At 38.8% G+C, this 25,929-nt stretch overlaps 2 protein-coding genes across 6 annotated transcripts in view; one reads left to right on the forward strand and one right to left on the reverse strand.

Moving 5' to 3' along the window:
* APPL2 (adaptor protein, phosphotyrosine interacting with PH domain and leucine zipper 2) overlaps positions 1-10,264 on the forward strand; it is a 33,004-nt gene extending 22,740 nt beyond the window's left edge. The window contains exons 10-21 of the mRNA XM_050325070.1: positions 2,614-2,772; positions 3,951-4,139; positions 4,441-4,483; positions 4,562-4,618; positions 4,733-4,821; positions 5,267-5,419; positions 5,541-5,593; positions 6,878-7,052; positions 7,552-7,588; positions 7,700-7,840; positions 8,304-8,351; positions 9,162-10,264. Coding sequence (XP_050181027.1) covers positions 2,614-2,772; positions 3,951-4,139; positions 4,441-4,483; positions 4,562-4,618; positions 4,733-4,821; positions 5,267-5,419; positions 5,541-5,593; positions 6,878-7,052; positions 7,552-7,588; positions 7,700-7,840; positions 8,304-8,351; positions 9,162-9,290 — 1,273 coding nt within the window. The 3' untranslated portion in view covers positions 9,291-10,264. The remainder of the gene's footprint in view (positions 1-2,613; positions 2,773-3,950; positions 4,140-4,440; positions 4,484-4,561; positions 4,619-4,732; positions 4,822-5,266; positions 5,420-5,540; positions 5,594-6,877; positions 7,053-7,551; positions 7,589-7,699; positions 7,841-8,303; positions 8,352-9,161) is intronic.
* Positions 10,265-10,747: 483 nt separating this feature from the next.
* Positions 10,748-25,929, reverse strand: part of WASHC4 (WASH complex subunit 4) — a 41,197-nt gene continuing 26,015 nt past the window's right edge. Inside the window, exons 23-34 of one of the 5 annotated variants that reach the window (XM_050325067.1) lie at positions 24,503-24,577; positions 23,602-23,706; positions 21,300-21,434; positions 20,495-20,603; positions 19,997-20,063; positions 19,220-19,306; positions 18,540-18,687; positions 17,158-17,254; positions 16,474-16,670; positions 15,355-15,454; positions 13,897-13,972; positions 10,748-13,155 (exon numbers count right to left, since the gene is read on the reverse strand). In XM_050325067.1, coding sequence (XP_050181024.1) covers positions 13,905-13,972; positions 15,355-15,454; positions 16,474-16,670; positions 17,158-17,254; positions 18,540-18,687; positions 19,220-19,306; positions 19,997-20,063; positions 20,495-20,603; positions 21,300-21,434; positions 23,602-23,706; positions 24,503-24,577 — 1,188 coding nt within the window. In that variant the 3' untranslated portion in view covers positions 10,748-13,155; positions 13,897-13,904. Of the gene's footprint in view, positions 13,973-15,354; positions 15,455-16,473; positions 16,671-17,157; positions 17,255-18,539; positions 18,688-19,219; positions 19,307-19,996; positions 20,064-20,494; positions 20,604-21,299; positions 21,435-22,320; positions 22,426-23,220; positions 23,296-23,601; positions 23,707-24,502; positions 24,578-25,929 lie in introns of those variants that run through there. The other 4 variants (XM_050325066.1, XM_050325065.1, XM_050325064.1 and 1 more) reach the window with 4 other exon arrangements.

The following is a 25,929-nucleotide window of genomic DNA, read 5'->3' on the forward strand; positions in this document are numbered from 1 at the left end:
TCATAGAATCATAGAATATTAAGGGTTTGGAGTGGACCTTAAAAGAGCACCTAGTCCCAACTGAGTCCCTGACTTCATTGCTCCATATTTTTCATATCAAACTGTAGCTAAATTATCAGTTATTCTGACTCTGATGGCATTTTCAATAATGCATACTTGTTAATTTGAGAATTGGGTTATAAACAATCTCTCTGTATAGTAGATTTTTTCACTAAATGATTCATTACTTTCTGTTCTTTTATATATCTTGTTTATATGTCTTCTCATGCTTACTTCTGAAATAAATCCCTCTACAGTCTATGCAGCATTTTTACAGACTGGATTTTAAACTCTATTGAAATAGTGCCCTTTGTTTAGTAAATCTAGAGCATCTTCTTTGTGTCTCACAGGCACAGTGAGGATCCTGCCATGGGATCCTCACCATAGAATAAGCCCTTGTTTTCCAAAGTCTGATGGATTTGAGTTCTGGATAATGTACAGTAGTAAATGCAGCACAGCAAAAATAGGCCGTGCAGTTATTTTGCTGAGTCTGTTTTTTGTGGTTTAAGTCTGTCACACAGAAAAGCTTGAAGGTACAACTCAAATGTAACTAGTGCAGGAGTGTGACATCTTTGGAAAAACTGCCAGAGAATCTTGTAAAATTCTGAGTGGCACTGTGCAGCATAGCAGTCACTGACACAGGACGTGGTTCCGTGACTTCAGATTACACAACCACTGAAAACTGTGCTGCCCACTCCTCTCCTCCTTTAGTGCTGGGGATCACAAGGCCTCAGTGAGTCAGATCTGCTCGCTAATCAAGCTAAAAGCTTTCCATTTGTCAGATTTGTTCTCTTGGAACAAGAAGCTGATGTGAGTCTTTGTGCGGCTACAGAATTTCAGTGGTAGTGTGATCTTGCATCTGTTTAAGCTCATTGTGAAACTGAGTGTTCATATTTAAAAGCATTTTCATTTATACAGTGAATATTGCTAACAGTGTGGAAACACAGGAGGGAGATCACTAACGTGTTTTCAGTAACCAGTTGGCCTAATTGCCACAGATGGATACAACTTCAGAATTGTCAGCTTTTGTCTCCTTTCTGCCTTGGAGATGGGAGAAACACACCTTAGGAATAGTAATCTGGTCTTGGGAACCATGAAGTTGCAGGGGAAGTTCTGTCAAAAGCATTTTGTGGTGCAACAAAAATAACTGATCAAAAGATTCATTGAAGTAGAACTTAGGTGAAAACTGACAGCATAGTTCCATTTTATTTAAAAATGGAATTTAAATAATTCTTATTCTGACATTCAGTGATAAGAGTTCAAAGGCACTGGCTTACAAAATATGGTCTAATTTATTTCAGATATGATGTTATTACTCAGCCTTTAATAACTCACCTCTCATGTGACTAGTTGGCAAGATGCACTCAGTTGGTCTCATTTTGGAAGTGATGTGGGAGCTTAGGAAGTCTCAGCTTTCTGAAAATGTGGAAAAGCCTCAAATAAGCTAATATGAAACAGACTAACACCATGATACAAATTGGCTCTTCATCTGGCCTGTCAGACACTGTGTAGTGCTGACTTAAATGCAGCACTGTGTCCCTAGATTCCTTCAATACTTAGAGGATATCACCAGCTCCTACAGAAGACTGGGGAGGAGAGCAGGGGAAGACTCATACCTCTTTGGCTTGCCCTTTTCCAGTCTTCTTGTCACTCTCAGAGACAGGATAGTGGACTTACATGGATCTCTGGTCTTGCTGTGTACACCCTGTGCTTTGTGCCCATGTTCTTCAAAAGGTTTAAACACTTGGGCAGGAAATAGGGAGAAAATCACTTATGGCATAGCTGCAGGTGTTAATGACTTTCTAAGGTATGCAATGGCAAGTGTCCTTATGTTCTCACCCATGAGTTTTCCTAATATGTATCCTAGCTTGGATACAGGTAATAACTCTTCAAGTTTGGAAAAGTTAAGAAAAAAATAAAATATTTGCTAGTATTGTTTTTCTGACAGTCAAAGAACAGCTGCTGCAGTATGAACCTCGAGAGGTCATCTAGTCCACTCTCCTGCTGAGAGCAGGGTTAGAGCAGAGTGATCAGACTCGTGTCCAGTCAGGTTTTGAACCTCCATCTCTGACTTTCCCTCACATGTGGCACACACAGTATCTGGTGACAGCTTGTGTCCATTGCCTCTCATCCTGTCACTGCACACCTTCAAGAAGGGTCTAGCTCCATCTGCTGCATATCCTCCCATCAGGGAGTTAAGCTGGCTGTAAGACCTACCCTTTATTCTTCATGTCATGAGGCTGAAAAGCAGTTCTCACAGCTGCTGCTCATGCCACATGTTTTGGTCCCTAAGCCATCTTGGTGGCTCTTCACTGGACTTTGGTCTGTGCTGGGGCACCAGAACTAAACACAGTACTGTGAGAGTCTCACAAGTGCTGAACACATGGGAGTAATTATTTCCTCTGACCCATTGGCTATACTTTATCTTTGCACTCCTCTCCAAGATAATCTCAACTGGTATTTTTGTTCATTTTGTCTTCCAGGTGTTACCTGTATCCTGGTATAAAATGATTAATTCTGGCTTTGGGTTTCTTCTTGTGTTGTTGTTTTTGTTTTGTTTTGTTTTGTTTTCAGCATACAGGGAGAGCTGGAAGCAGAAGCTGAAAAAATGAGGATATCCCAACAGGACTTAATTGCACTTAATGAATCTGTTTACACCCCAGATTCTGATGTAACTTCACCTGCTATCAATAGAAATCTCATCCAGAAGGCTGGCTACCTTAATCTTAGAAAGTAAGAACACTGTTGCTATGGGTTGATTTGTTTAGTTGCTGACCAGTTGCTGCATTTTTATTTTTTTTTTAAGATCATAAAGGCTTCTCGGGCAATGATTTTTGAGGCTCCTGTATGACTGTGGCAGCTCTCCTCTTTAGCCCTTGAGTATCTCTGTCATCTTTGGAAATGCGTTTTAGAATCTTAAACCAAATTAAAGGCATTTCAGACTATTTTCCTGAAAACAGAAGTTTACTTCTGGTTGAATTTGCCTACAGGAATAATTTCCTGCATTAAAGTGGCTAAATATTAGGAACTGATGGGGCTGGATTCAGATTGTTCCCAGATCTTAGGGCCAAAGAAAACATGTGTGTACAAAAATAAACAGCTATTGTATGTTTTATACATGTTTTCATAAATGGCCTCTTTTACATAAACAAAAGCTTTATGAACAATGCAAGTGCATAACTTGGAATGTTACCATACGTGGAGTTACTTCTGCAGATTTTCCAAATAAAATCTTCTATCAACTTCTGCAGGAGTTATGTATATTGGTGGCATGTAGTAACCCTGTTTATGTGACTTACTAAATATCAGTTTATTCCTGTTTGACTAGTAATTTTTTCTTTGTGAGTGGATATTTATTAACTTCTTGTAATATTCTAAGAGCTGGATTACAGTATAATAGGACTCTATAGCTAGGGAGGAGATGGTCTCTGAGATACTGTTTGCAGAAGATTCTTTTTTAAATTATGACTCTCTGTGCTGAAATTGCTCATGCTGCTCTTCAGCTTGAAAATACCTTTTTTTTTTAATCCAGCTTCACAGAGTCACAGAATCATTAGGTTGGAAAAGACCTTTGCAATCACAGAGTCCAACCTTTGGCCAATCATCACCTTGTCAACTAAATAGCTTAATAATGCTTTATGTCAGTTACTCAATACTCTTTTATTCCTTAATGAGAAGATACTGTTTTTAACTTGGATGTTTGTAATTAATTTAATCCTTCAGCTTTCATTAACGATTAGTCTTTGCTAGGAACAGGTGCTGCTTTTACTTCTTAACAGAGATCCATCATTAAAAAAACGCCAGGGTGGACATAAAGTTCTGATTAGCATCAAGATATGTTTGCAGTTTGATACGTGTTTGGAGTTACTTCTAAATAGTAATGAGTCTTTATCACTGCATCTTCTCTTCAGTAAAACAGGTCTGGTGACTACAACTTGGGAAAGATTGTATTTCTTCACTCAAGGTGGCAACTTGATGTGTCAGCCAAGGGGAGCAGTAGCTGGTGGATTGATTCAGGACTTGGACAACTGCTCTGTTATGGCTGTAGACTGCGAAGACAGAAGATACTGCTTTCAGATCACTACTCCTACAGGAAAAGCGTATGAGACAGGTTTTATTTGAGGACAGCCAGTCACACCTACCCCTTCAGATGCTCTTTTATGTAAAACATGCTTGGTGTAGTAGTAAGCTTTTCTCGGTTTCCAGAAGGGTGTTTCCAAATTAAAAGCATGTTCCTTCCAATCCTCGCCCACAACTGCCTGAACAGCACATGTGTTATCTTTTAGTTGCAGCTTATTCGTGATTTTTGTTCCTTTGATGGAAATAGATAAAAAGCTTGGTGATGTTACTATAGGCCCTGGAGTCCACTCTTAGCACTTACACACTGTGCTTATATTCCAGGGGTATAACCCTTCAAGCAGAAAGCAAGAAAGAATATGAGGAGGTAAAAATATTTTCTTAAATGTCGTTATTCTTGTATACAAATGACCTTGAAGAGCTCAGTTTAATTTTTCCCTTCCAGTGGATATGTGCTATCAACAACATCTCCAGGCAGATTTATCTCACTGACAATCCAGAGGTAGGAGCTTGTTTCCGTCTTTCGGTCCCTTCCTTCCAACTTGCCTTCCCGTTATTCTTTACATGGTAATGTAAAGTACCTGTATAAAAGGGCTGTTCTGTCTTGTTTTCACAGGCAGCTGCAATCAAGCTGAATCAGACAGCCCTGCAAGCAGTGACTCCCATTACCAGCCTGGGGAAAAAACATGAAGTTCACCACCCCAGGTAACGTTCTCCCTTGCACGTGTGCGATTTTAACAAGCCTGGGCCCGAGTGGTCTCTTAAGGCATCAGGATTGTCGCTGACACCTGTAGACACAAGTCCAGGTCTGGTAACACAGCTGTGAATATGGACACTGTAGGGCAGGGAGACAAGTGGCAACCTGTTGCTGAAAGTGAGCCGACACTCAGAGTTGATCTGCATTCAGGTCTAATAGACCAGCACTTAATTTTTTCCTAAATAATACTGTGTCTAAAAACCCCAACCAACCAACCAGAGATTAATTATTTATTAGAGTCCTCAGTAACAAATCAATAGGAAAATATCTTACTTCTGTGTTTGTATAGTGGTTCAGTCCTGCTTTGGATTTTTGAATAATCTTGTCTCCCTTCCAGAGCAAAGGCTGAGTATCACTGATTGAAACATATTTTCTTTTCCATTTTCACTTTAGCCAGAATGTAAAGAATATGGAAAATGATAAAATAATTCCCAGTGAATCAGCTGACATTCAGGACTCCACACAACTCATTGCTCCTGGAACACCAATTCAATTTGATATCGTATTGCCTGCCATGGAATTCCTGGACCAGAACAGAGGCAGCAGGTATGGCCGAGACAGTGATCAATCAAATCACAGTGTGATTTTAGGGGAGAAGATGAGGTATTGCAGCATGTGTTTGTGGTGACCAGAATCTGTAATTAAAGTTTTAATTCTTATTTCATAGGCGTGCAAACCCATTTGGGGAATCGGAAGACAGCAACAAAGATGAGGAGGAAGGTCAGTGCTGTTTTTTCCCTAATAAAATTAGTCAGGATTTTAGACTGTCAGATGCCCAGTGTCTTGTAAGGAAAGCACCTGACACCATAGAGCAGTGGTAACAGATCCACAGTACAGCTAAGGTAGTTACCTTTCAGAAGCCAGTCTTTAAAACAGTGCTACCTGTGAGAAAACAAACACCTTTTTCTGGTCCAAGCTGTATTCCAGATCAGGTTTATTTAAAGTATTTAAAGACAAGAAGATTTTGTTTTCTTTTGTCTTCCATTCCTTTTTTTTTTTTTTTTAAAGTAGCTTTTGACTTCTTTAGAAAAGGGGTTGATAGTACTCTATTATAATTCTGTTCAAGTTTGAGGCTGCTTTGTAGTCATTCCTTACCGAGGTGCACTTGGAGATCCACAGCGTAAATCTCCCAGAGGCCCAGCATAAAGCTCCTCCCGGTGACATGCCAGTGAAAGAAAACAGTTCTGACCTTCTCTGAGCACATGCAGGGCTTGGCCCTGGCTGTTCCCATCTTTGTGCCAGTCACAAGCACTGTCTGGAACCCACAGCCCCGTCAGAAAACTACGCATAAGAAGAACCAAAGCAGCCCCTCCCGACGCGAGCCCTCCCCCTGCACGTGCTGTCCCACTGTGAGTTCGGTGGGTTGCGAGGTGCAGGCAGAGCTGTGTGGCCTTTGAGCAATCACGTTCAGCGGGACCTGCTTTCCCTTGCTCACCACCAGCTGCAAAGGGAGCCTGAGCAAAGGATGGCTTTGCTGCATAATGGCTGCTTACTTGTAAGTCAGTCTTACGGTGACAGTCAAGGAGCAAGGAAGGCTTTAATGAAACCCTCATTGGACCCAGCTGCATGGAAGGTCAGAATGATGTGATGAAAGTGAAGAACCAACAAGGCTTAAAGATTACGAGATAATTTGACAGAAGCCAAGGCTTGCGCTCAGTCATAAATTTATCACAGTTTATTTGCAGTTTATGTGAACCCGATAGCAAAATAGGCAAGGGAATTTTAGTAGCTAATCAAATAAATAAAAAAGGACCAGTTACACTTTTAAGGCTCCCAAGCAACTGCAGTCATTTCCTTCCCCACCTCCACACTGCTGCCTCTTCACTCACTGTTTAAAACTGGGTCAGGGCACTGTGTGGCTCATGGCAGGAAGCCACCACTTGCAACAGTAACCAACCACAGCCTTTCTGTTGAATTTCCAAAGTGAATACAATAATTCCATAACTTGAGTTACTGGAAAATTGAAGTAGCACGGTGAAGGAAGTCATGCCTTTTGTCTTTCAGATTTGCTCCTGCAGCAGATGTTTGTAGTTCGGTTTTTAGGATCTATGGCTGTTCAGTCAGATGGCACGTGTGAGGTGATTTATGAAGCTATGAGACAAGTGCTGGCTGCTCGTGCCATCCACAACATATTCCGTATGACTGAATCACATCTCATGGTCACCAGCAAGAACTTGAGGTACTGTAAAACCTTCAACTTGCCAACATTGTGTTTTCTTCCTACAACTTGTAATTAATAAAGTATTTTTGGTTTTGTTTTTCCAAGAAATACACTCTTTGAGGAAGCAAGATCCCCAGAGTCACTTTATTTAGAAAAAAATGTATCTTATGCTGTAGGATGTAGAAATCATCCTCCTGGCTAAGTCGTAAGAACGTCCTACCAAATTCTAGGGGATACCATGGGACTATAAGGCCCCACGAAGATACACTCCCTTTAGCTGGGGTGTGTTTATGTCCCTCTTCATTATGTGTTGGCCCGTGCACTCAGGATCCTTTCTGAGTGATTCAGAAAGGTGCTCTGACTTGTGCATGTCAGCCAGCTGAGAGTCAGGGTCTCGAGTTGAACCTTGCCAATTTCCTCACCTGTAAAACTGCTGTAGTGATTGCCCTTCTATCATAAAACCCCTTAGAATTACCCAGAATCACTCTAATTTTTTTTCCCCTGTATGTAATTGTAGGTTAATAGATCCTCAAACCCAAGTTACACGAGCAAGTGTAAGTACATTTTCTTTCTGAATCCAGTTTTCCACTGACTACTTGGTCACACGCACTTGACCAAGCAGACTGTATGCTGGCTAAAACAAATAAGTCATTTTACTTTTCCAGTTTGAACTCACCACTGTGACACAGTTTGCTGCCCACCAGGAGAACAGACGACTGATTGGCTTTGTGGTCCACCTCACTGAGACTCTGGGAGAAGAGTCCATGAGCGCGTATGTTTTTGAGAGCAACACGGAAGGGGAAAAGGTTTGCATAACATTTAATAAAATACTTTATATAGAAAACAGGTCTTTGGCTTCTTGGCTTACACATCTGGGAAACAGTGCTACAGAAGCAAGAGCAGCTCAGTTTCTTGCCAAGAAAATGTGTTAGCATGCAAGCCTTTGATGGCTTTTGTCTAAAAAGGACCAAATTTACTGATAATGCAGCAGCATGTACAACAAGGAAGAAAGGATGCAGAATTAAGAGAGAGGGGAAATTGTCTAGCACCAGCACTAACAAAAAGGAATGACAGCTATGTTGAGACATGTACATCTGTGAAACTTTCAAAGACAAGGCAGCCATGCTGTGCTAACACCACGGGGTGTTTGCTGCATGCCATAACAACAGAAATGAGGAATGGGGTGGAGAATTTTTGTCTTAACAAACAGTAACAGCCTTACATGGGCTCGCATGTAAACTGAATGTTACATTTATTCCTTCTTTTTAGATCTGCTATGCCATTAGCTTGGGAAAAGAAATCATTGAGGCACAGAAGGTAAGTTTGTTTCATTCCCTACATCTGTGTGGTGATACATCATGGTCTGCTTTGTGGGTACCTCTGGTGTGCATAAGAAAAAAAGAACTGCTACTTCTCCTATGTGGCATTTGCACAGACATTATTTGCAGACATTATTTGACACAGCAAAAATAAACTCAGGTTTGATTTGTCAGTGGCACGACTTGAGATAAAATGTGCCACCCCAAATCAAATTCAGAACTATACAAATCCAGTTGTTCATGTTTGAAAGGGAGGTGTGAGCAAAGTTTTCCAAAAACCAGACCAGCTCTTTGGGATGAAGTGTAAAATCACACGCATTGCTGTTTCACTATTAGAAACTTATTCTTTCTTCCCTTAGGGATGAAAAATTGAAGTATTTTTCCACTTAGAATGAATGGCAAAGTTATCCTGTCCCTTGCAGATACATTTTATCTATATACATGTGACATTAATACATTATTATTCGCTGTATATTTTTGCTGCTAAAATTTCAGAACAAGATGGGGGAATGAGCTTGTAGTCACAGGCAATAAATATGGGTTAAAATTATTTAGACAGTTATTTTTCTCCTTGCTTTTCAGTAACTAAAGAGCAGCAAAATAAAGGCTCAAAATTAATTTCTTTTATTATATACCCAAGAGGTGTCTTTACTTAAGCAAAAGGTATTTTTTATGTTTCAAATCTTTAGAATAAATTTTGTCAAAAGAACCCCAAACAAACAAGTTGCAAAACCTTAGCAAGAAGTACTGGGAAATGTGTATGCTCCTCAAATGCTGCAGCCTGCTGACCTCTCTTCTTTTTCTTCAGGACCCAGAAGCATTAGCTCAGCTAATGAAGTCTGTGCCGTTGACAAATGATGGGAAGTTCATGCTTCTGAATGATCTGTCAGAAGAGGATGGCACCACGCATGGAGGAGGGGAGGAATCAGAGGCATAAAAAACTCCTGTCACTTCCTGCAGCCTGTGTGGGAGCAGCAAAAGCAGGGAGTCATTTTGCAAGAATCTCCGGTTTTCAGTCACCTGCGCACACCCAAGGCTGGCTTCCCTTTTCCTGCTGGCGAGCACACGGCATCTTTGCAGCGGAGTTCCCTCTGGATTTCCAGTGGAACGACAGCAGGACTTGGCCTTCCAGGCATTTTGCATTTGTGAATGTGTAGGGCGTAGCTGTGTCTGGGAAGCTGACAATCTTCAGGAACGTTTCAGCACAAGCCCCTTGCTGCTGGTAGGAGAGCGCAGCTGTCAGCCACCCAGGGGTGATGGCATTTCTTCACACACACACAGAGCAGCCCACCATTCCACTGAAATTCGTGTGAGCTGTCAGCTCCTTTAACAAATATCAGGCCTCAACTTTCCTACCATAGTCAATTTTCATAGTTTGCATGATTATGTGCATCTGAATGAAGGTTAAAAATGCACTATCTACTCTATTTCAGATGAAGTTATTTTTAGTCTAGTTGAAGTGTAACAAGATTTTGTGTTAGCCTATTTACAAAACAATTTGTTAAACACTAAATTTTTCCTATTAATATAATCTATTTTTATATTGCATCTAGAATAAGCTTACAAAACAAATCTAAGTGCCTACTCTTACCTTCGTGGGGACCACACTCACATTCTGTAATTAAGTAATGGACATTATGTACCTCCTTGATTTATTATTCTAAATACCGCTGACATGCAAACCTCAGAAGTAGTCAACAAATGTGGCATGTTAGTTGTGTGCAGTTTTTCTGTTGTTAGGTTTCTTAAACATTAAGTTGCCAGAGATGGTAATAGTAGGACAAATAAGTACTTCTATAGTAAGAATTCTTTGTATTTTTAACATTGTGGTGACATACAACAGCTGAGTCTACCAGCAATCTTTGGTTTTAAGAAACTGAGCAATAAAATGTTAGACAAGTCTACAATGCATTGACAAGTCTCATAGTACCTTCCTGAGAGTAGATACTAGAGACATTTGGCTAATAAGTAATAAGTTCACATTTTTTTCCCTCCTGAAAACATGAGCAACTGTACTTTGCAAGAACGAACGAAAATAAACAAAATAAACGGCTTTTATTGGGGGGGATGGGTGTAATCTGTAGCATAGTTTGTATTAATCAAGATGAGGTATCTAGAAAAAAATTCCTCAAACTTAATTTAACTCTTCGCAGTCACGTACTAGGAGAGTTCATTTTCTGTAAGCAGAAGCTGTGCAACAGTATCCAAAAGATCCCAGTTTGGAAGTGTTTGATGTGGAATAAGTTTAATTTAACTGGTTACTGAATGTTTAAAAGAACCCTGGAAGAAACCTGTTAGTAACTGACACAAAAAATTCTTTATAAATAAAAGTTGAAGCTATCTTATTAAAAACATTAACACCTGTTGACCTGGTGTTACTCAAGACACTAAGAATGAGGTTCTCAAAATTGCATTTATTAACACAGTTTTATGTACATAATGTTCTCTACTCACAAACCAAGGAGACTTAAGTAACAAAATACCCTTTTGTACAATGAGTTAGGAAACACTGAGTATTACATTTGGTCCTTTGTACCTGAGAAGCTGAAAACAGCTGATGGTGGATATCTGATGAAACTCCAATTTACTTCTGGTCACAGACTGCATTAGGACCTCCAGAATCTACCCTTCAGCACCAGCAGTCTGACCAGCTGGGTGCTGCTGGGGCCATCACTGGTCACCAGTCACTGCAAAGGCCTCGATCTCAGGGCTGGAAGGGCATTGGTGTCCCTGCTCTGCTCCCCCAACCACCATCCTGCGAGGGGGATGGCTAAGGCAGCCCGGGGCTCCTGGCACAAAGGGCACAGCACCGTGTGGGAAGGAGGGTGCAAGACCTCTGGCAGAGCAGCTGCTGCCACCTCCACATGCAGCAGCCCGGGCACAGGACTGAGCACACGGGGGCAGTGCTGGCAGCTGCCTGCTGGAGCCTGGCCTTCAGCCTGTTCCACCCATCCTGAAGGGGGAAAAACCTAGAGCTGTTTTATGTACCTGCAACACCTCATCATCCTCACTGACATCAGCTCTGGGAATTTCAAGTGAGCATGTTTGGTTTAGTTCGGGGGATATTTTGTTTTAGCTCCATCGTCTCATCTCCACATGACCGGTTAAGGGTCCATTTTGTTCCTGGAACTGGAACAGGAGGGCAAAAGCAGTGAGAGGAGGAGTAGCACCACAGCATGAATGTTGCACCTCTTCCATATCCTTGGTGGGGGGGAATAAAGGATTTAATGCAGTTCAGTGTCACATGTGACACAGTGGGGGGTGTGACATCAAACCCGGGACCCACCTTGTATTTCACACGAGGAAAGTCGGTCTGCATTTATATGCTGCTACATGACAAAGAGAAAGAAGGAAGTACAAACTACAGTCCTGTATTAGCAAGAATAGCTCTATTATCACTGCACATATTTGTGTATGTATATATTTTTGCCACATAGAATATACATTCAGGTCTCCCAGATTGAACAAGCTTCTATAAAAATAGGCTGTCTTTCCTCTAGAATTTCCATCACCCAAACCGAATTAATTTGGTGACCCCCATACATTTAACACAATGCTCAGTTCACCTTATGTTCCACAGTCTGACCTTTCCAAGATAGTGTGTTTCCAAAAAAAAATAGAAAATATGGAGAAGGGAGAATACTAGTGCAGATTAGAGCATGGGTCTTGTCTCGACCATACACAGCTATCTAGTGAGGTCATCCTGGGGGAAATAACAACCACCTGTATGTGATTCTGCCACCGCTGTGGAAGAAGGAAAGGTGGTGTTCAGCCATTCCACTCCAAGAACTTCAGATGAGAGAGGAATATGGAAGTATGTGCACAGCTACTGCAGCAGTATGGAAATGAGGAGCGAGAATGCTGATCTCAGCAGTGCTACTGAGTGTTCAGCGCGGGCACAGTTTGGTCAAAAAAGAAAATGTACACAAATTAAAAAAAAACTGTATCAAAGTAAAAAAAAAAGCAAAAATATAAATCAAGTAATGCAGCATTCTTTAGGGCAGTTATAATGAATTAAAAATAAAAACTTTAATGAGCCCAGCTGATTTTAACAGTCTGTGAAGCTTCTCTGTCATGTTTTCAGAACAAATGGAACTTTCGTATCAGTCTGGTCTTTCCAGTTGTGACAAAACATTCATCCTTGCTGTCTGAATGTTGAAGTGACTGGCAGGACAGGGTGAATCAGAAGTACATCAGGAATTGTCTTAACCAGTGACCCAAGAGTGGGTGGAACAATTTGAGCCATTAAAACAATTATTAAAGCAAGTATGGTCTAAAAACAGTTAATAGTGCCAAAAAAACACCCCCAAAGGTAATTCTCAATTAGACTGCCTAGAGTAGGTTATTCTGGTTAGTAAGACCTAGAATTGTTTTATTTTCTGGGAGATTAAAACACAGCTGTATCTTTTAATGAAAGTTGTGTTTTCTTTTAAGCTAAGTCCAGTTACTTAAGTTAGGAATCTGAGTAACTCTTGCACAATCTAGAACCTCTACTGGCAGGCATGAACAGATGTTATATAGAGTTCTCACAGTGTTCAGCAGTTTCTGAGCCTGCAGTGCAATTATTGTTAATAAAGAGGCATGTAAGACTGTATGAACAACACAGACAGTACAACAGACCTGCAAAGGCTGGAAATACAGAATTGAGGCTGAAACTTGCAATTAGGCACAACATATTCAGGAACTGTAAGATCACTTAATAGTTACAGACACCCATCACAGTGTCTGGTCATAAAAGGAAGAGCTGATTGTGGTTCTGTCTTGGCTCTGGGTTTCCTTACTTCTGTGGATGCAAATCAGACCTTCGGTATGAAATGAGAAGTGATTTGTCATGTTAACTTTTCTGGTCTTCCCATTCTTTGATAAGGGGGTAGAAACAGCAGGGGAAAATAAATGCCTGACAGGATCCTAAATTCCCACAGTACAAATACTACCTATAGTAATAAAAGGGAGTTTGGAATAAAACAGCAATAAGGACTTCCATTTTGTCTAATAGATTTAACACACATTCACAAGATACACTGTTAAATCTACAGTGTCACCTGTGACTGTATTAAATGCAGCAGGACTGCACAATAACATGCCTGAATTATTTTTTGGACAACAGTTGCACACAGTGTCTTGATTCAATTTTTTTTCTGGTTGAAGAGATGCACCAGTTCAAATCTTGGACAAAACAGCCTGTGAATTGGTTTAGTTGTTTTTTTAATGCTATGTTAGAGATGCAAGAATGCATCTAGAAATTATTAAGGGTTTTTTTATCTGCACGTTTTAAAATAACTACCTCCAAGGACAACATTTTATATAATTATTTTCAATCTAAAGAAAGTGCTGAAAATAATGTAAACTCCTGAAAAATAGGAGTTTCTACAAGGAATATAGACAAACACAGACCTAGCCTCAATGGATGCTAGTATACTACTGTACATTTTCTCTTGGGTTTAACAAAGCAAGTAAGTCAACTCTAGAGCTTTTACCCCTACAGAGTGTTACTGATGATGACAAGAACATGAGTTATTTGAGTAAGTAATCACCACTCGTACCAGCCGTGTCATTTCACAACGGGCTCTGCAGGCGTAGAGTTGGAAAGATCTCCATTGCTGGTTTTACCAGATTCTTCTACAAAAATAAAAAAGACATGGATCATGTTTAACATTTTACTCAAAGCAATAAAAACCAAACTTTAGCATATATATATTATGCTGGTGTCATAACAACCCTTGATGCAGTATTCCATGGTCAGCAGATGCAAAGTGACCTTACAGCACAAAGGGTCCTGGCCCTGTGAAGAAATCTGTATTTGGGGTGAAAGCTTCTTCAGTCAGCAGTACTTGTCTAGAAGTTATACATACTTCCTCACACATCTTGCAGAGTCCAAGTCCAAATATCACAGTAGAAGGCAAAGAGATTACAGTGTTCAAAACTTTCCACCTTAGTATGCATTTCAAGCTTTTCTCACCACAAAACACATTTCTTGGGGAACTGAACAGGTATTACAACAGTGAACACTGATCCTAAAATATAACTAACTGATGTTCTACAGAATGCTCTCCTACAGACACCAGGGTAGCATGCCTATTCTTACCACAATGCTTGGAGTTGTTTGGTTTTTTTTTTTTTTGTTTTGAGTTGAACGATTATTTCTTTATGAACTGTTTTCCTAGTGCAGAAGAAAACTGGTCCTTTCCTCCAGTGACTGTAATCACACAGGTCACCTGTGATTTTCTCAAAACTACAGTGGAAAATTATTTACCAATTCAATTTTTAATACACTGCTATCAGAGTTTCTAAGTAACTTGTGACTGAACATTGTGCATTTCTGTATCTTCATCCTTAGGAGCACTGATTTCTTTGGAAAGAATTTTCCCACACCCAAGAGAATCTTTCAAAATTCATGAGGTAGAATATATAAGCAAGAATAATAAATACAAAAGACCCCTGTTACCTAGTCAAGAGACCATAACACAAATTAAGATCTTACCCTTTGAATATATAATTCAATGGGAGACCAAAACATATCATAAACATTCAAATACATATAGTAACTGCATTGTCTGCCTGTGTAAGTTGAAAAACAGCTGGTAAACCACAGGTGAAAAACATCACCTTATGTCACATCAGCTAAGGTTGTACAGTAAAAGCTGTCACTGTCAACATTGGTAATTGAGGGGGTAAGTATGATGCTGAAGCTCCTGAATTTCAGATTACTGCAAGTATATTCTCCCTCTCCCAAACTTTTTGGGGTTTGTTGTTTTTTTGTGGTGTTGCTTTTTTTCCAGAAGCCAGAAAGAAAGCCCAGTTTGAAATTCACCTGTTCTAAAGAAGGCCTTCATGAGTGGTTCTTGACTTTTCTATCACCCTTGACCCCACAAATGCCCTTCTGAAACACTAAATCAACCCACCAGCAAGAAAGCAGCTATGGAAAAAAGAAAAAAAAGCACCTTCCCTACTATGTCCCACATTCTCGTGAGCCAAATGTTCTATGTGTAGCATCCACTCACCTTCTTTTTCTTTCTTCTCCTGGTTTTCTTCTGCTGCAGTTTTATCTGCTCTGAAAAAAATTCTTGCACTACTTAGTGAGAAATAAAGGAGTTCAAATTCCTAAGGGAAAAGATAAAGAAGAGGAGCATCAGCATATCACAAGAATAAATTTGCAGACAGATACCAGTGAGATTTTTCAAGAGCATTTTAGGCAACTGGATTTGCAGAATCAAAATCTCTGAAATGCTCCTGGGCGGGTGTGGGGGTGGAATCTTTCTCCATTCATACCTTATTCACATACATTTTACAATGCAAATGTCAGCCTTTCCTTGAAAGGGCAACTTCAACAAAGCAGCATCACTGCAATAAATCTGTCACTAATCTACTGAGGCTGAAAATGAGGTCTGTGGCAGCAATCAGAACTTGTGGCAACTTGCCCATGGAAAATCATGCAAGTCAATAATTTAAACAACCACAACCTTGATGAGTTTTTGAACAAGGTTCAGTGATGAGTTTTCTTAACAGAGAGGACCAAACACAGTGCACACTCCTGGGAACCATGAGAACATACAGGGCTTTATCTATTTTAACAACAGACAGAATGTAACCATGGGCTGTATAAATGGCCAACTACAGGTTTGTCCCACAGCCTTCTCGAATCAAGAGAGAAAGAGCACCACACCACAGATAAAACCTGAGCTGAAATGCTTCAAAATTCAAATGGATCTTTCCTCCAGCTGACAGCTAATGCATCATTCAACTTAGCAGCTCAAAATTAGCACACAAGTAACTCTGAGGGCTCACAGTGTTATGTAAAATCCTTTTACACGAAATTTAATCAAAAAGTTATTCTCTCCTATTCAAGTATTTAGAATTCAGGTGCATTACACTTCAAACTCCATTGGACAAAGAATTCCAGTCAACTAGGTCTTCCCACTCCACTCAAAGATCACAAACACTGATGACATCCCCTTTCGATCACACACCTCAAATGTTTATATTCGTTTTGCACTGTTGCTGTAGACAGTGCTTTGGTTTTTGTTCTCTATGAGTTCCATCAGGAGACAGATACCTGATTTGTGATGAGTAAGTGCTGAAGTCAATAAAGAACAGAACAGAGAACTAGGCCAATGCTGTACCTGTAAACAAACTTCCAGTCGCTTGTGGGTAAGGTTCATAGTTTGTAGTAGTTTTTCATCTTGATTGGTGGACTGCACGTTCTGTTGCTTAGCTACTGCTCTTATTTCCTTCACATACTTCTCTCTAACAGACTGGAACCAGTGCAGAGAATCAAACTCCTGGTACTGATCCAAAAGCTTCAGAATGTAAGCCACACCTAGTCATTAACAAACCATGTACCAAAGTCAACATGCAATTTGCAAAACGTTTTGTGAACGTCTTTGAAGGATCAGCCCAAGCTGATAATTCCCTCATAAATATAATTTAAATTGTAATTAATTTACAATTAAATCTATCAGATCAGGGAAAAAAAGTAACAATATGGAACAAGCTTACATTTTCTAACACCTCACAACTCCAAATATTTGCATTCCTTCTCATCTGGCTAAGATTCACAAGTTGTGACAGAAATTTGGAATCACCAATGTATGATAAAACTCTCTGCTCTCATACACAGCTATTCCAAGCTCAGGAGATTCTGAATACAACTATAACCCTCAAATGCACTGTGCAGAAGCCAAGACAAATAAAATTTAAATGATGGAATTTTTAATTATGGGAACAGACAAAGGATAAACAAATCTTTTCTTGCAATATCCATTATGTTGGCTTACTCAAAGGTTACTGAGTGTGCTGCAACTTACCCATGGCAAACCCATCATCAGTGAAAGCTGCTCCACTTTTGTTCTTCTTATTCAGTTTCTCCTTGCAACTGATTGAATGCTCTACAAAATTGACGGTCTGAAAGAGTGAAAATCTGTCTTGGAATCACAGAGACTCACAAATTTCACAAGGCATTCACATACATGCTGCTACCTATGAATATAATTGCATGACCATGTGCTAACTGTGTGGCCCATCCCTAGGCATTTTTGTACAAAAACTTGTCCTGTTTCTAGATTTTTTTTTTTTTTGAAGAAAGTAAGTTAAGCTTTGGAAAACATTGCCATATGTGTAAGTTAAAAAAAAAAAGGTAGATCTTAATGTTCACTGTTCTTGTCAGATTCTATTACTTCACATTCTCTTGGTGATTATTAGAAGTAAACATATGAACAAGTAAAGGATAATTAAAATAGCCCAGGTTCCTGGAAAGCTTTAAAAAAATTGTCTTTTAAAGCTACTGTCACTATTTCACTTTGTTTAGAAAACAGTAGAAATATTCCAATAGTTTTAAATTTACACTGATGTTGAACAATAGATCCAGTGATTGGTATGAGTTTGAATATGCAACAACTACTCCTGAGACACGGAAATGCGAGTAAATTAACTTCCTAAAAACCTATGACAGTTTCAAATTTAACTACATAGAAATGCCTTTTTAAAACTGAAGTGGATGGTATATTCCTGAAACTGTATTTATCACAAAAAGTTCCTCAGAAGAAAAGGAAAAAGAACAAAAGTATTTTTCATGAGCCTTTACTTTTCCTCAGTTCTATGACCCTGACATACCTGTCCTCTCACAGTCTTAAATTTATGGCTCATGCACACTGCAGAATTAGTTTCTAAAATGGGATGTTACACATCAACCTGTCTAGATCATTTTGGCCTTCAAACTGAACTGTTTCCAAATGCTCAGAATGCTGGACTCAAGTCTGCATCATTTCCATTTACTTGGTCTCTTTCTAAGCAAAGCTTATTAGTAAGAGCAGGTCCAACTGCAGTGGAGAGGGCCTCAGTTCAACTGCATTAGAACATGACACCAAAAGAGCCTGAAGATACCCAGTGTGATGCAGAAAGAGCAGACACATGAAAAACATGGTTTTAAACTCGCTTGGCTTCTCCAAATTTCATTCAAGGAGAAGCAGTTTTTTTCACTAGCACCTTTTGAGTGCTAGCACATGAATTGAGGTAAATAAAGAAAAACATGGCTTTGGACAACTACCAACAAAACCACGCTCAAAACAGTAACTCTAATCAGGGAAGAAAGTAGAATGTGATAGTCAACAGTCTAACACAAAATATTTAAACACAAACCTGATCTGATATATTTATTTAAAATAAGTCCTGGTACAGTGCAAATACTCACCAGTGGGGGAACAATTATGTAGAAGTTCCGCAAATGCATATTCTTTGGACTGCGGAATTCTGGAGCAAATACATCCACGAGCATTTTGAAGTACTCTGTTCCTTCTGCAAAGTTACGTGTGAGGTCACTGAGCACACAGTCCAACTGCCTGCAGAGGGTAAGCAATGTGTTACCTGGTTTCTGCCACAAGTTTCTTTGCTTACTCACTTCTTGGGATAACAACCCTCTCTTCACCCTTTGCTACACCCACAATCCAGTATTTTGGAAAAGAGTACCCTTCCTCCACAGCCAATCTGAATCAGGTTTCTTGATTTAATTTTCTCAAGAAAGTTCTATGAATAGAATATTTGTATCTTTTCTACCTAAGGCCCCAAACATTCTAAAAGCAGAAGTCAGACACATGGTGAGGAAAACTTGTTAACCTTTAACAACAAGGATTTCATCAGGACACCAGGCTCTAACAGTCTGTCAGTTCCAGTGCCACTTCACATTTTCAAAACAACTGCTTTTGTTTTCTCTGCTTCAAAGCAAATATTTTTACATAAAGGTAGTTGAACTTTTAACACACACACACACACATACACACACACACAAAACTAATACCTGCATTTATAAATATAAAATTAAAATTCTCTCATCCCATCCCTGCCCCAGACCTCAAAGGCATGATGTCAGTGTACCTTGCTGCTTTTTGTGTTTCTTCTGAGAGTCCTTCTTCTTTCACCAGCTCTTCAAAGTTAACAATATCTTCGAGATCAGGAACAAACCTGAAAACTTACTGTTTGTTAGGATTATGTTCAACTGCCTATGTTCACTGAAGTATCTACCCCTAATTTATAATTTAGTTAATTTAATCTTCTTGGTTTGAACTACTTACTTCTTGTTAAATCACATCTGCCACACCATTTTCATGCAGGCAGTATTAACCTCACTTCTGAACACATATACACCATTACTTGCAGTTCTGCTTTTACCAGGCTACCTCCCTTTATCTTTTGATGCCCTTAGTAACTAAATTTACTATTATTTGCAAAAAAACTATTTCTTACTATGTAAAAGCCACTATGTTTTGATAACCTTCTATAAACACAGACAACATCTATATAGAAAAAAGCAAAGACACAGTTTTTCCAAGTTCCTCAAGGCTTGTATTATTTTTCCTTTATATGCCCCTGAAGTGATTAACATCAGAAATTACTGACTTAAAGACTAATACCTTATCTGTACATTCTATTAACTTTTTTCCATAGAATTTGTTTTATTTTTAGTGGCTTATGGCAATGATTGTACAGTTCTGAATTTCAGCACTGTCCAATAATTCCACTTGAATGAAGGCATATAAATAGACCTTTTCAAAATTTACTGGGCAAGTATAAGAATCTAGGGAATATCAACAAGAACAGGGAGCAAAGGAATGAGGAGGAGTAAACAGAAAAGTGAAATATTTGTGGAAGTACCTAATTGCACTGCTACAGCAGTGAAGTCCACCAGATCTTATCATTCGTACATAACCCATAGCGTTGCCTTTAAAAACAAGAAAAAACAAGGAAGCAATTGGAAATTACTTAAATACACACACACACTTCACAGTCACCTATAAGCTCTGAAATGTAAATTAATGCAATACTTAAGCTGGGTATATGGTCATTATTTTAAGTACATAAACTTAACTTTTACTTAAACTTATGTTTTCACTAGCAAATACATTCAATATGGACAAAAGTTCCATTACCATAAAGAAAAGAGCTGAAAATGGAACAGGAATCTTTGCAGGTTGAAAGTATATTTTGGACTGAGACATGCAAATGCCATTACTGTGTAATTATATGAGAGCATTTATTTAGCATGGACTGAAATTAAATCTAGGTTTAGCCTGAGCTAAAAGTTCAGTTACTAGGCCATGAAGATCTCTTCCACTTAATAACATTTATAACATCTTAGATAGCATTTCATACCAATTTGACTTATGAGTTGCCTGAACTGGTCAAGATAGCTCTGGCCATCCGGGGTTATTCCAAGTTTTCTGATGCCACGGTTGAATTTATCTGCTCTTTCAAAGGGATACTAGAAAAATATTTTAGAATAATTTGTAAGAATAATTACTTATCATTATGAAAAAAATAGTCATCATATCAATACAATTCTATTTGCAATGCAGTCTTACTTCACATCTACAGCTTCATTTTTTTTATAAATTATACACCTATTTGTCTGTATTACGTGACAAAAGTCATTTGGTTAAGTCTCAACTTCTGCAAGTTGAGAAGTGAAATAGAAGTGTTACTGAGAACAAGAAAGTATTCCTAAAAGAAATAAGCACTTGATGTACAAAGAAGCCAGCAGTCCATTTTACTGAATACATGGTCTCCACATTTTTGAGAAATCAATTTTCTAGCAGGAAAAAATCAGACCCTTATCCCCAAATCCTGACATGCTGGCATGAGTACTACATGTTCACATCATTTTAGATTTGATTTGAATAAGCTTATTATTCAAAACTGACAACTCTTAAGCATGTTTTGGACCACAAATTTAGAACATCCAATAGACTACTACTCCATCAAATCATCCTTTTCAGGTCACTGGGAGAATGGTTTTAGCCAGCCTCGTGTTTACAGAGCAGACAGCACGAAACAAAGCCATCCTGAACACAGACATTTGTAACACTGCATTTTGCTAGGACAAAAGATGTCACTTTGTATGGAGATGCACCAAACCATAACACTCCTATTATTTGTGTACCTTCAAAAACTCCTATACCTTGTGATCATTCTGATCCTTGACTTCCCTGAAGAATCTGATGTCTTTGATAAGTCTGGATTTGATATGCTCATCATACATGAACTGGCTAAAAATATAAAACTTTTTCCTCAAAAATTGGTAAGTGAAGTTTACCTAGAGGAAAAAAAGAAAAAAACCCAGTCAAATCGAGACAGTTAGCAAACTAACAAACACATCTAACAGCCTAGGAAGATGCCTGAGTAACTTGCACTACGAGTTCTCAGCCTAATTCTTTTATCTCACTGGGTTTAAAAGAATAAAGAAAACCATTCTCCTGGAAGTCTGCTCTCTTTCAGGAAAGGCAGAGAGATCAAGGATCAAGTTCACTATTTCAGTCGATGACATACCCTACACAGCCATTGGTTTGTCTAGAATATCCTGTAACTGTCCTTTTGAAGTAACACAAACATTTCAAGTTGAAATGGGTGGACACGCTCAACTTCTTCAGTCCAGTCACAGAATCTGCATAACCTCCTGACACGCCTTTTCCACTTCCTCAAAGTTTTCTAAAACACTTTCCCATAAGGCAGAAGTACCTTTCTACCCTACCTATCTCAATACTTCTCTATCTGCATAAAAAAGTTTACTCACAATCAGAAGTGAATAAATCTACATCACCAGGAAATGTAAAAGTACTTATCTGAGAAACTGAAGTCCCTACACTCAGAAGAATAGTGCAAAAAAACATTAAAACCTTATTTTTCTAGTAATTTCCACTTTGAAAGTAATGATTTGAGAGGGGGTTCACTATTTCAGCAAGTTGAGGGGTTTTTGTTTGTTTTTTGATAGGGTCAGAAGAATAGAAAAAAAGAAAAAAGCAAAGAGGTAAAAGTTAAGCAGCAGACTGGAAAGTACCAACCTGAAAACACCTTTAGCACTGTATGGAGATTATTGCACTATTAAAATTGAATAATGACAGAAACTATTAGGAGATGCAGGATTTTAGGGACTTTTGTGCATAATTAAAAAAAAATCTAACAACAGTGCAAAAGATACTCACTGTTGTGTTCATGATTCCTGTTCCGTGAGTTCGAATGGAATTAGCAATGTGCCGGATATTGATGGTGTTCAAGTGTTTGTTATTACTTGTTCTTTCAATGAAGATCTGGGAGGCACAGAGGGAAAACAAAAATTAATTACTCAAAACTGGTTCTCTGATAAGTTATCAATCTAAGTAGCACATATTCTGTTTCTGAAAGCAGCTGATAACTGGTGAGAAGTACCAAAGAAATGCAGTGTGCATAAACTTTATCTGGTAGGATTTTCCAATTTTTACAGAGCTGTGACTCAACAATTCCAAGGCAGATGTTCCACTCAGACTCCCATATTTACTAAGACTATACCCACATTAAGCGATCTAAACTCTTTCAGCATCTGTTTGTACTTTTGGCCCCACTATTTACCATAGCAATGAGTTCCACTACTGAATTATGTGCTGTGAGAAAAAGTACTTCCTTTTCTTTCAGGAAGCTGCTCATTTTTGTAGTGGGTCCCTCATACTCACATTGTGAGAAACCCCACAGGTTTGTTCCCTGTAGATGTTCTCCATGTCATTCACTGCTTCATCTCTCCAAAAACACATTTTCAGATACCCATTTTACAAGTTCAAAAACCACATACTTAGTATGTCCTCACAGGGCAGCCAATTATCCTTGCTGCCTTTTGGATTCACTGGAAAATTGATATGGAGTGATCCTACTGGCACACTATATCCAAAATATGCTTTCTCAACATTCTCCAAGACCAAGCTACAGCATTCCCAAAGATGTTTTTCTAGAGCAGCAGTAGCCATTTTACAGCCTGTCACTACGCACATTCAGCCCAGGTTTTCCTTACTCTACATTTCTCAACCCCTTCAAACTGGAGCCAAATGCCAGGAAAAGTATGGGATATACGTTACCTGATTATTCAGATTGTAGAGGTAGCGGGATACAAAAACATGAATATTTCTCATGATTTCCAAAACATCCAGACCCTGAAACAATATTATTTATTGAGAATTACTATGATAAAACTCCTCAAGAACGTGTATAACCACTAAGGTACAGAAATACTATTTTCTGTAGTTACTTGAAGGTGTTTCAGAAAGCAATATTTTTCCTTGCAAAATGAAGAATCTCCTAATTTTTGTTCAGTGTCTGTAAAATAATGATTAGAGGAGATAAAGCAACTCAGCCCACATTTTAACATTTACACTCCTGCCTGTTTTTTTCCAGCTTCTTCTGAAAGTAAGGAATCCCTCCAGTTTATTCCACAAGGCCCAAGTGCAAAAGATACTCACTGTTGTGTTCATGATTCCTGTTCCGTGAGTTCGAATGGAATTAGCAATGTGCCGGATATTGATGGTGTTCAAGTGTTTGTTATTACTTGTTCTTTCAATGAAGATCTGGGAGGCACAGAGGGAAAAACAAAAATTAATTACTCAAAACTGGTTCTCTGATAAGTTATCAATCTAAGTAGCACATATTCTGTTTCTGAAAGCAGCTGATAACTGGTGAGAAGTACCAAAGAAATGCAGTGTGCATAAACTTTATCTGGTAGGTTTTTCCAATTTTTACAGAGCTGTGACTCAACAATTCCAAGGCAGATGTTCCACTCAGACTCCCATATTTACTAAGACTATACCCACATTAAGTGACCTAAACTCTTTCAGCATCTGTTTGTACTTTTGGCCCCACTATTTACCATAGCAATGAGTTCCACTACTGAATTATGTGCTGTGAGAAAAAATACTTCCTTTTCTTTAAGGAAGCTGCTCATTTTTGTAGTGGGTCCCTCATACTCACACTGTGAGAAACCCCACAGGTTTGTTCTCTGTAGATGTTCTCCATGTCATTCACTGCTTCATCTCTCCAAAAACACATTTTCAGATACCCATTTTACAAGTTCAAAAACCACATACTTAGTATGTCCTCACAGGGCAGCCAATTATCCTTGCTGCCTTTTGGATTCACTGGAAAATTGATATGGAGTGATCCTACTGGCACACTATATCCAAAATATGCTTTCTCAACATTCTCCAAGACCAAGCTACAGCATTCCCAAAGATGTTTTTCTAGAGCAGCAGTAGCCATTTTACAGCCTGTCACTACGCACATTCAGCCCAGGTTTTCCTTACTCTACATTTCTCAACCCCTTCAAACTGGAGCCAAATGCCAGGAAAAGTACGGGATATACGTTACCTGATTATTCAGATTGTAGAGGTAGCGGGATACAAAAACATGAATATTTCTCATGATTTCCAAAACATCCAGACCCTGAAACAGTATTATTTATTGAGAATTACCATGATAAAACTCCTCAAGAACATGTATAACCACTAAGGTTCAGAAATACTATTTTCTGTAGTTACTTGAAGGTGTTTCAGAAAGCAATATTTTTCCTTGCAAAATGAAGAATCTCCTAATTTTTGTTCAGTGTCTGTAAAATAATGATTAGAGGAGATAAAGCAACTCAGCCCACATTTTAACATTTACACTCCTGCCTGTTTTTTTCCAGCTTCTTCTGAAAGTAAGGAATCCCTCCAGTTTATTCCACAAGGCCCACTTAAAAAAAAAAAAAAAATTGGCTGTTCTCAGGTTCCAAAAAATGGAATCTTGCCTTAGAGATTTCTGCAGACATATGGATGTCTACAGAGACATAAGCAATTAGCTACCTTTTCATTTGGTTTTGCCTAACCTGTCTAGGAGACTGAAGTTTTCTATTTATTATATAAATTTTACAGTTGTTTTGCTTGGAAGGAGTTCCTTCATTATCAATGTGCATGGAGAGGATGCTATTTAATTTATATACCCTATTTCCAGTTGTGTCATGGATTTTATCAGGATTTTGCTGGGGCTGGAGGGTTATGGAGTGTGGGTTTTGAATGGAATTCAAATTATGGAATGTCTTTGTTTTGAAGTGAAGCTTGTATCAGAATAAATGTTATGAAACCAATGTTGTGAAATTATTTAATTGTTTATAACGATGTGCTGGCCAAATATTGCCAATAGAAAGCCAAAACTGGAAAAAGAAAGTGATCCACAACCCTTCTGTACCAAAAAACAGCTAGAATTGTTAGTTCTGTGCCCTCCTTCAACTCAGGAAGACACACCCATCACAAACATTAGGAAAAAAAGGGGCTGTATTTCTCGAGCTTTCAGCAATGTGCTAATCCAAATGAGGGAATGAAACTAACTGCCAAATGTGTCCAAGATACTAAAACTCTTGAAGGAAAGTCCTCAGAAATATGCAATTTGTAGACCCTATAAAAGTGAATACATTCACCATTAACTCGATGACACTGTAACTTTATCCTGTATGTAACCATGTTTAGCAGTTTTGAGGAGGCTCTAAGTCACTCTCCTATTAATCTGAGCACAGGTGTCCCAAAGTCCTCAATGTCCAGCCTCTGAAACAGTTTCTCTTGATCATCACTAAGGCAAATCCGCTGAGAAGCAAGCAAATAACCAAGGAGAAGACACGTCATGCAAAAGTGATTCCAGACTTGTGACTGTTGTGTTCCAGATGCATTGCTTGTCAAATTGCCAACACTGAATTTTCAAGAAAACATTCTCTGACTTTGCATGCTTGACTCATTTCATTAAATCTTATGTTTAAAAAAATCAAT

Source organism: Myiozetetes cayanensis, unplaced genomic scaffold, assembly GCF_022539395.1.
Source record: "Myiozetetes cayanensis isolate MyiCay16 unplaced genomic scaffold, myiCay2020 scf3, whole genome shotgun sequence".
Taxonomy (NCBI): Eukaryota; Metazoa; Chordata; class Aves; order Passeriformes; family Tyrannidae; genus Myiozetetes; species Myiozetetes cayanensis.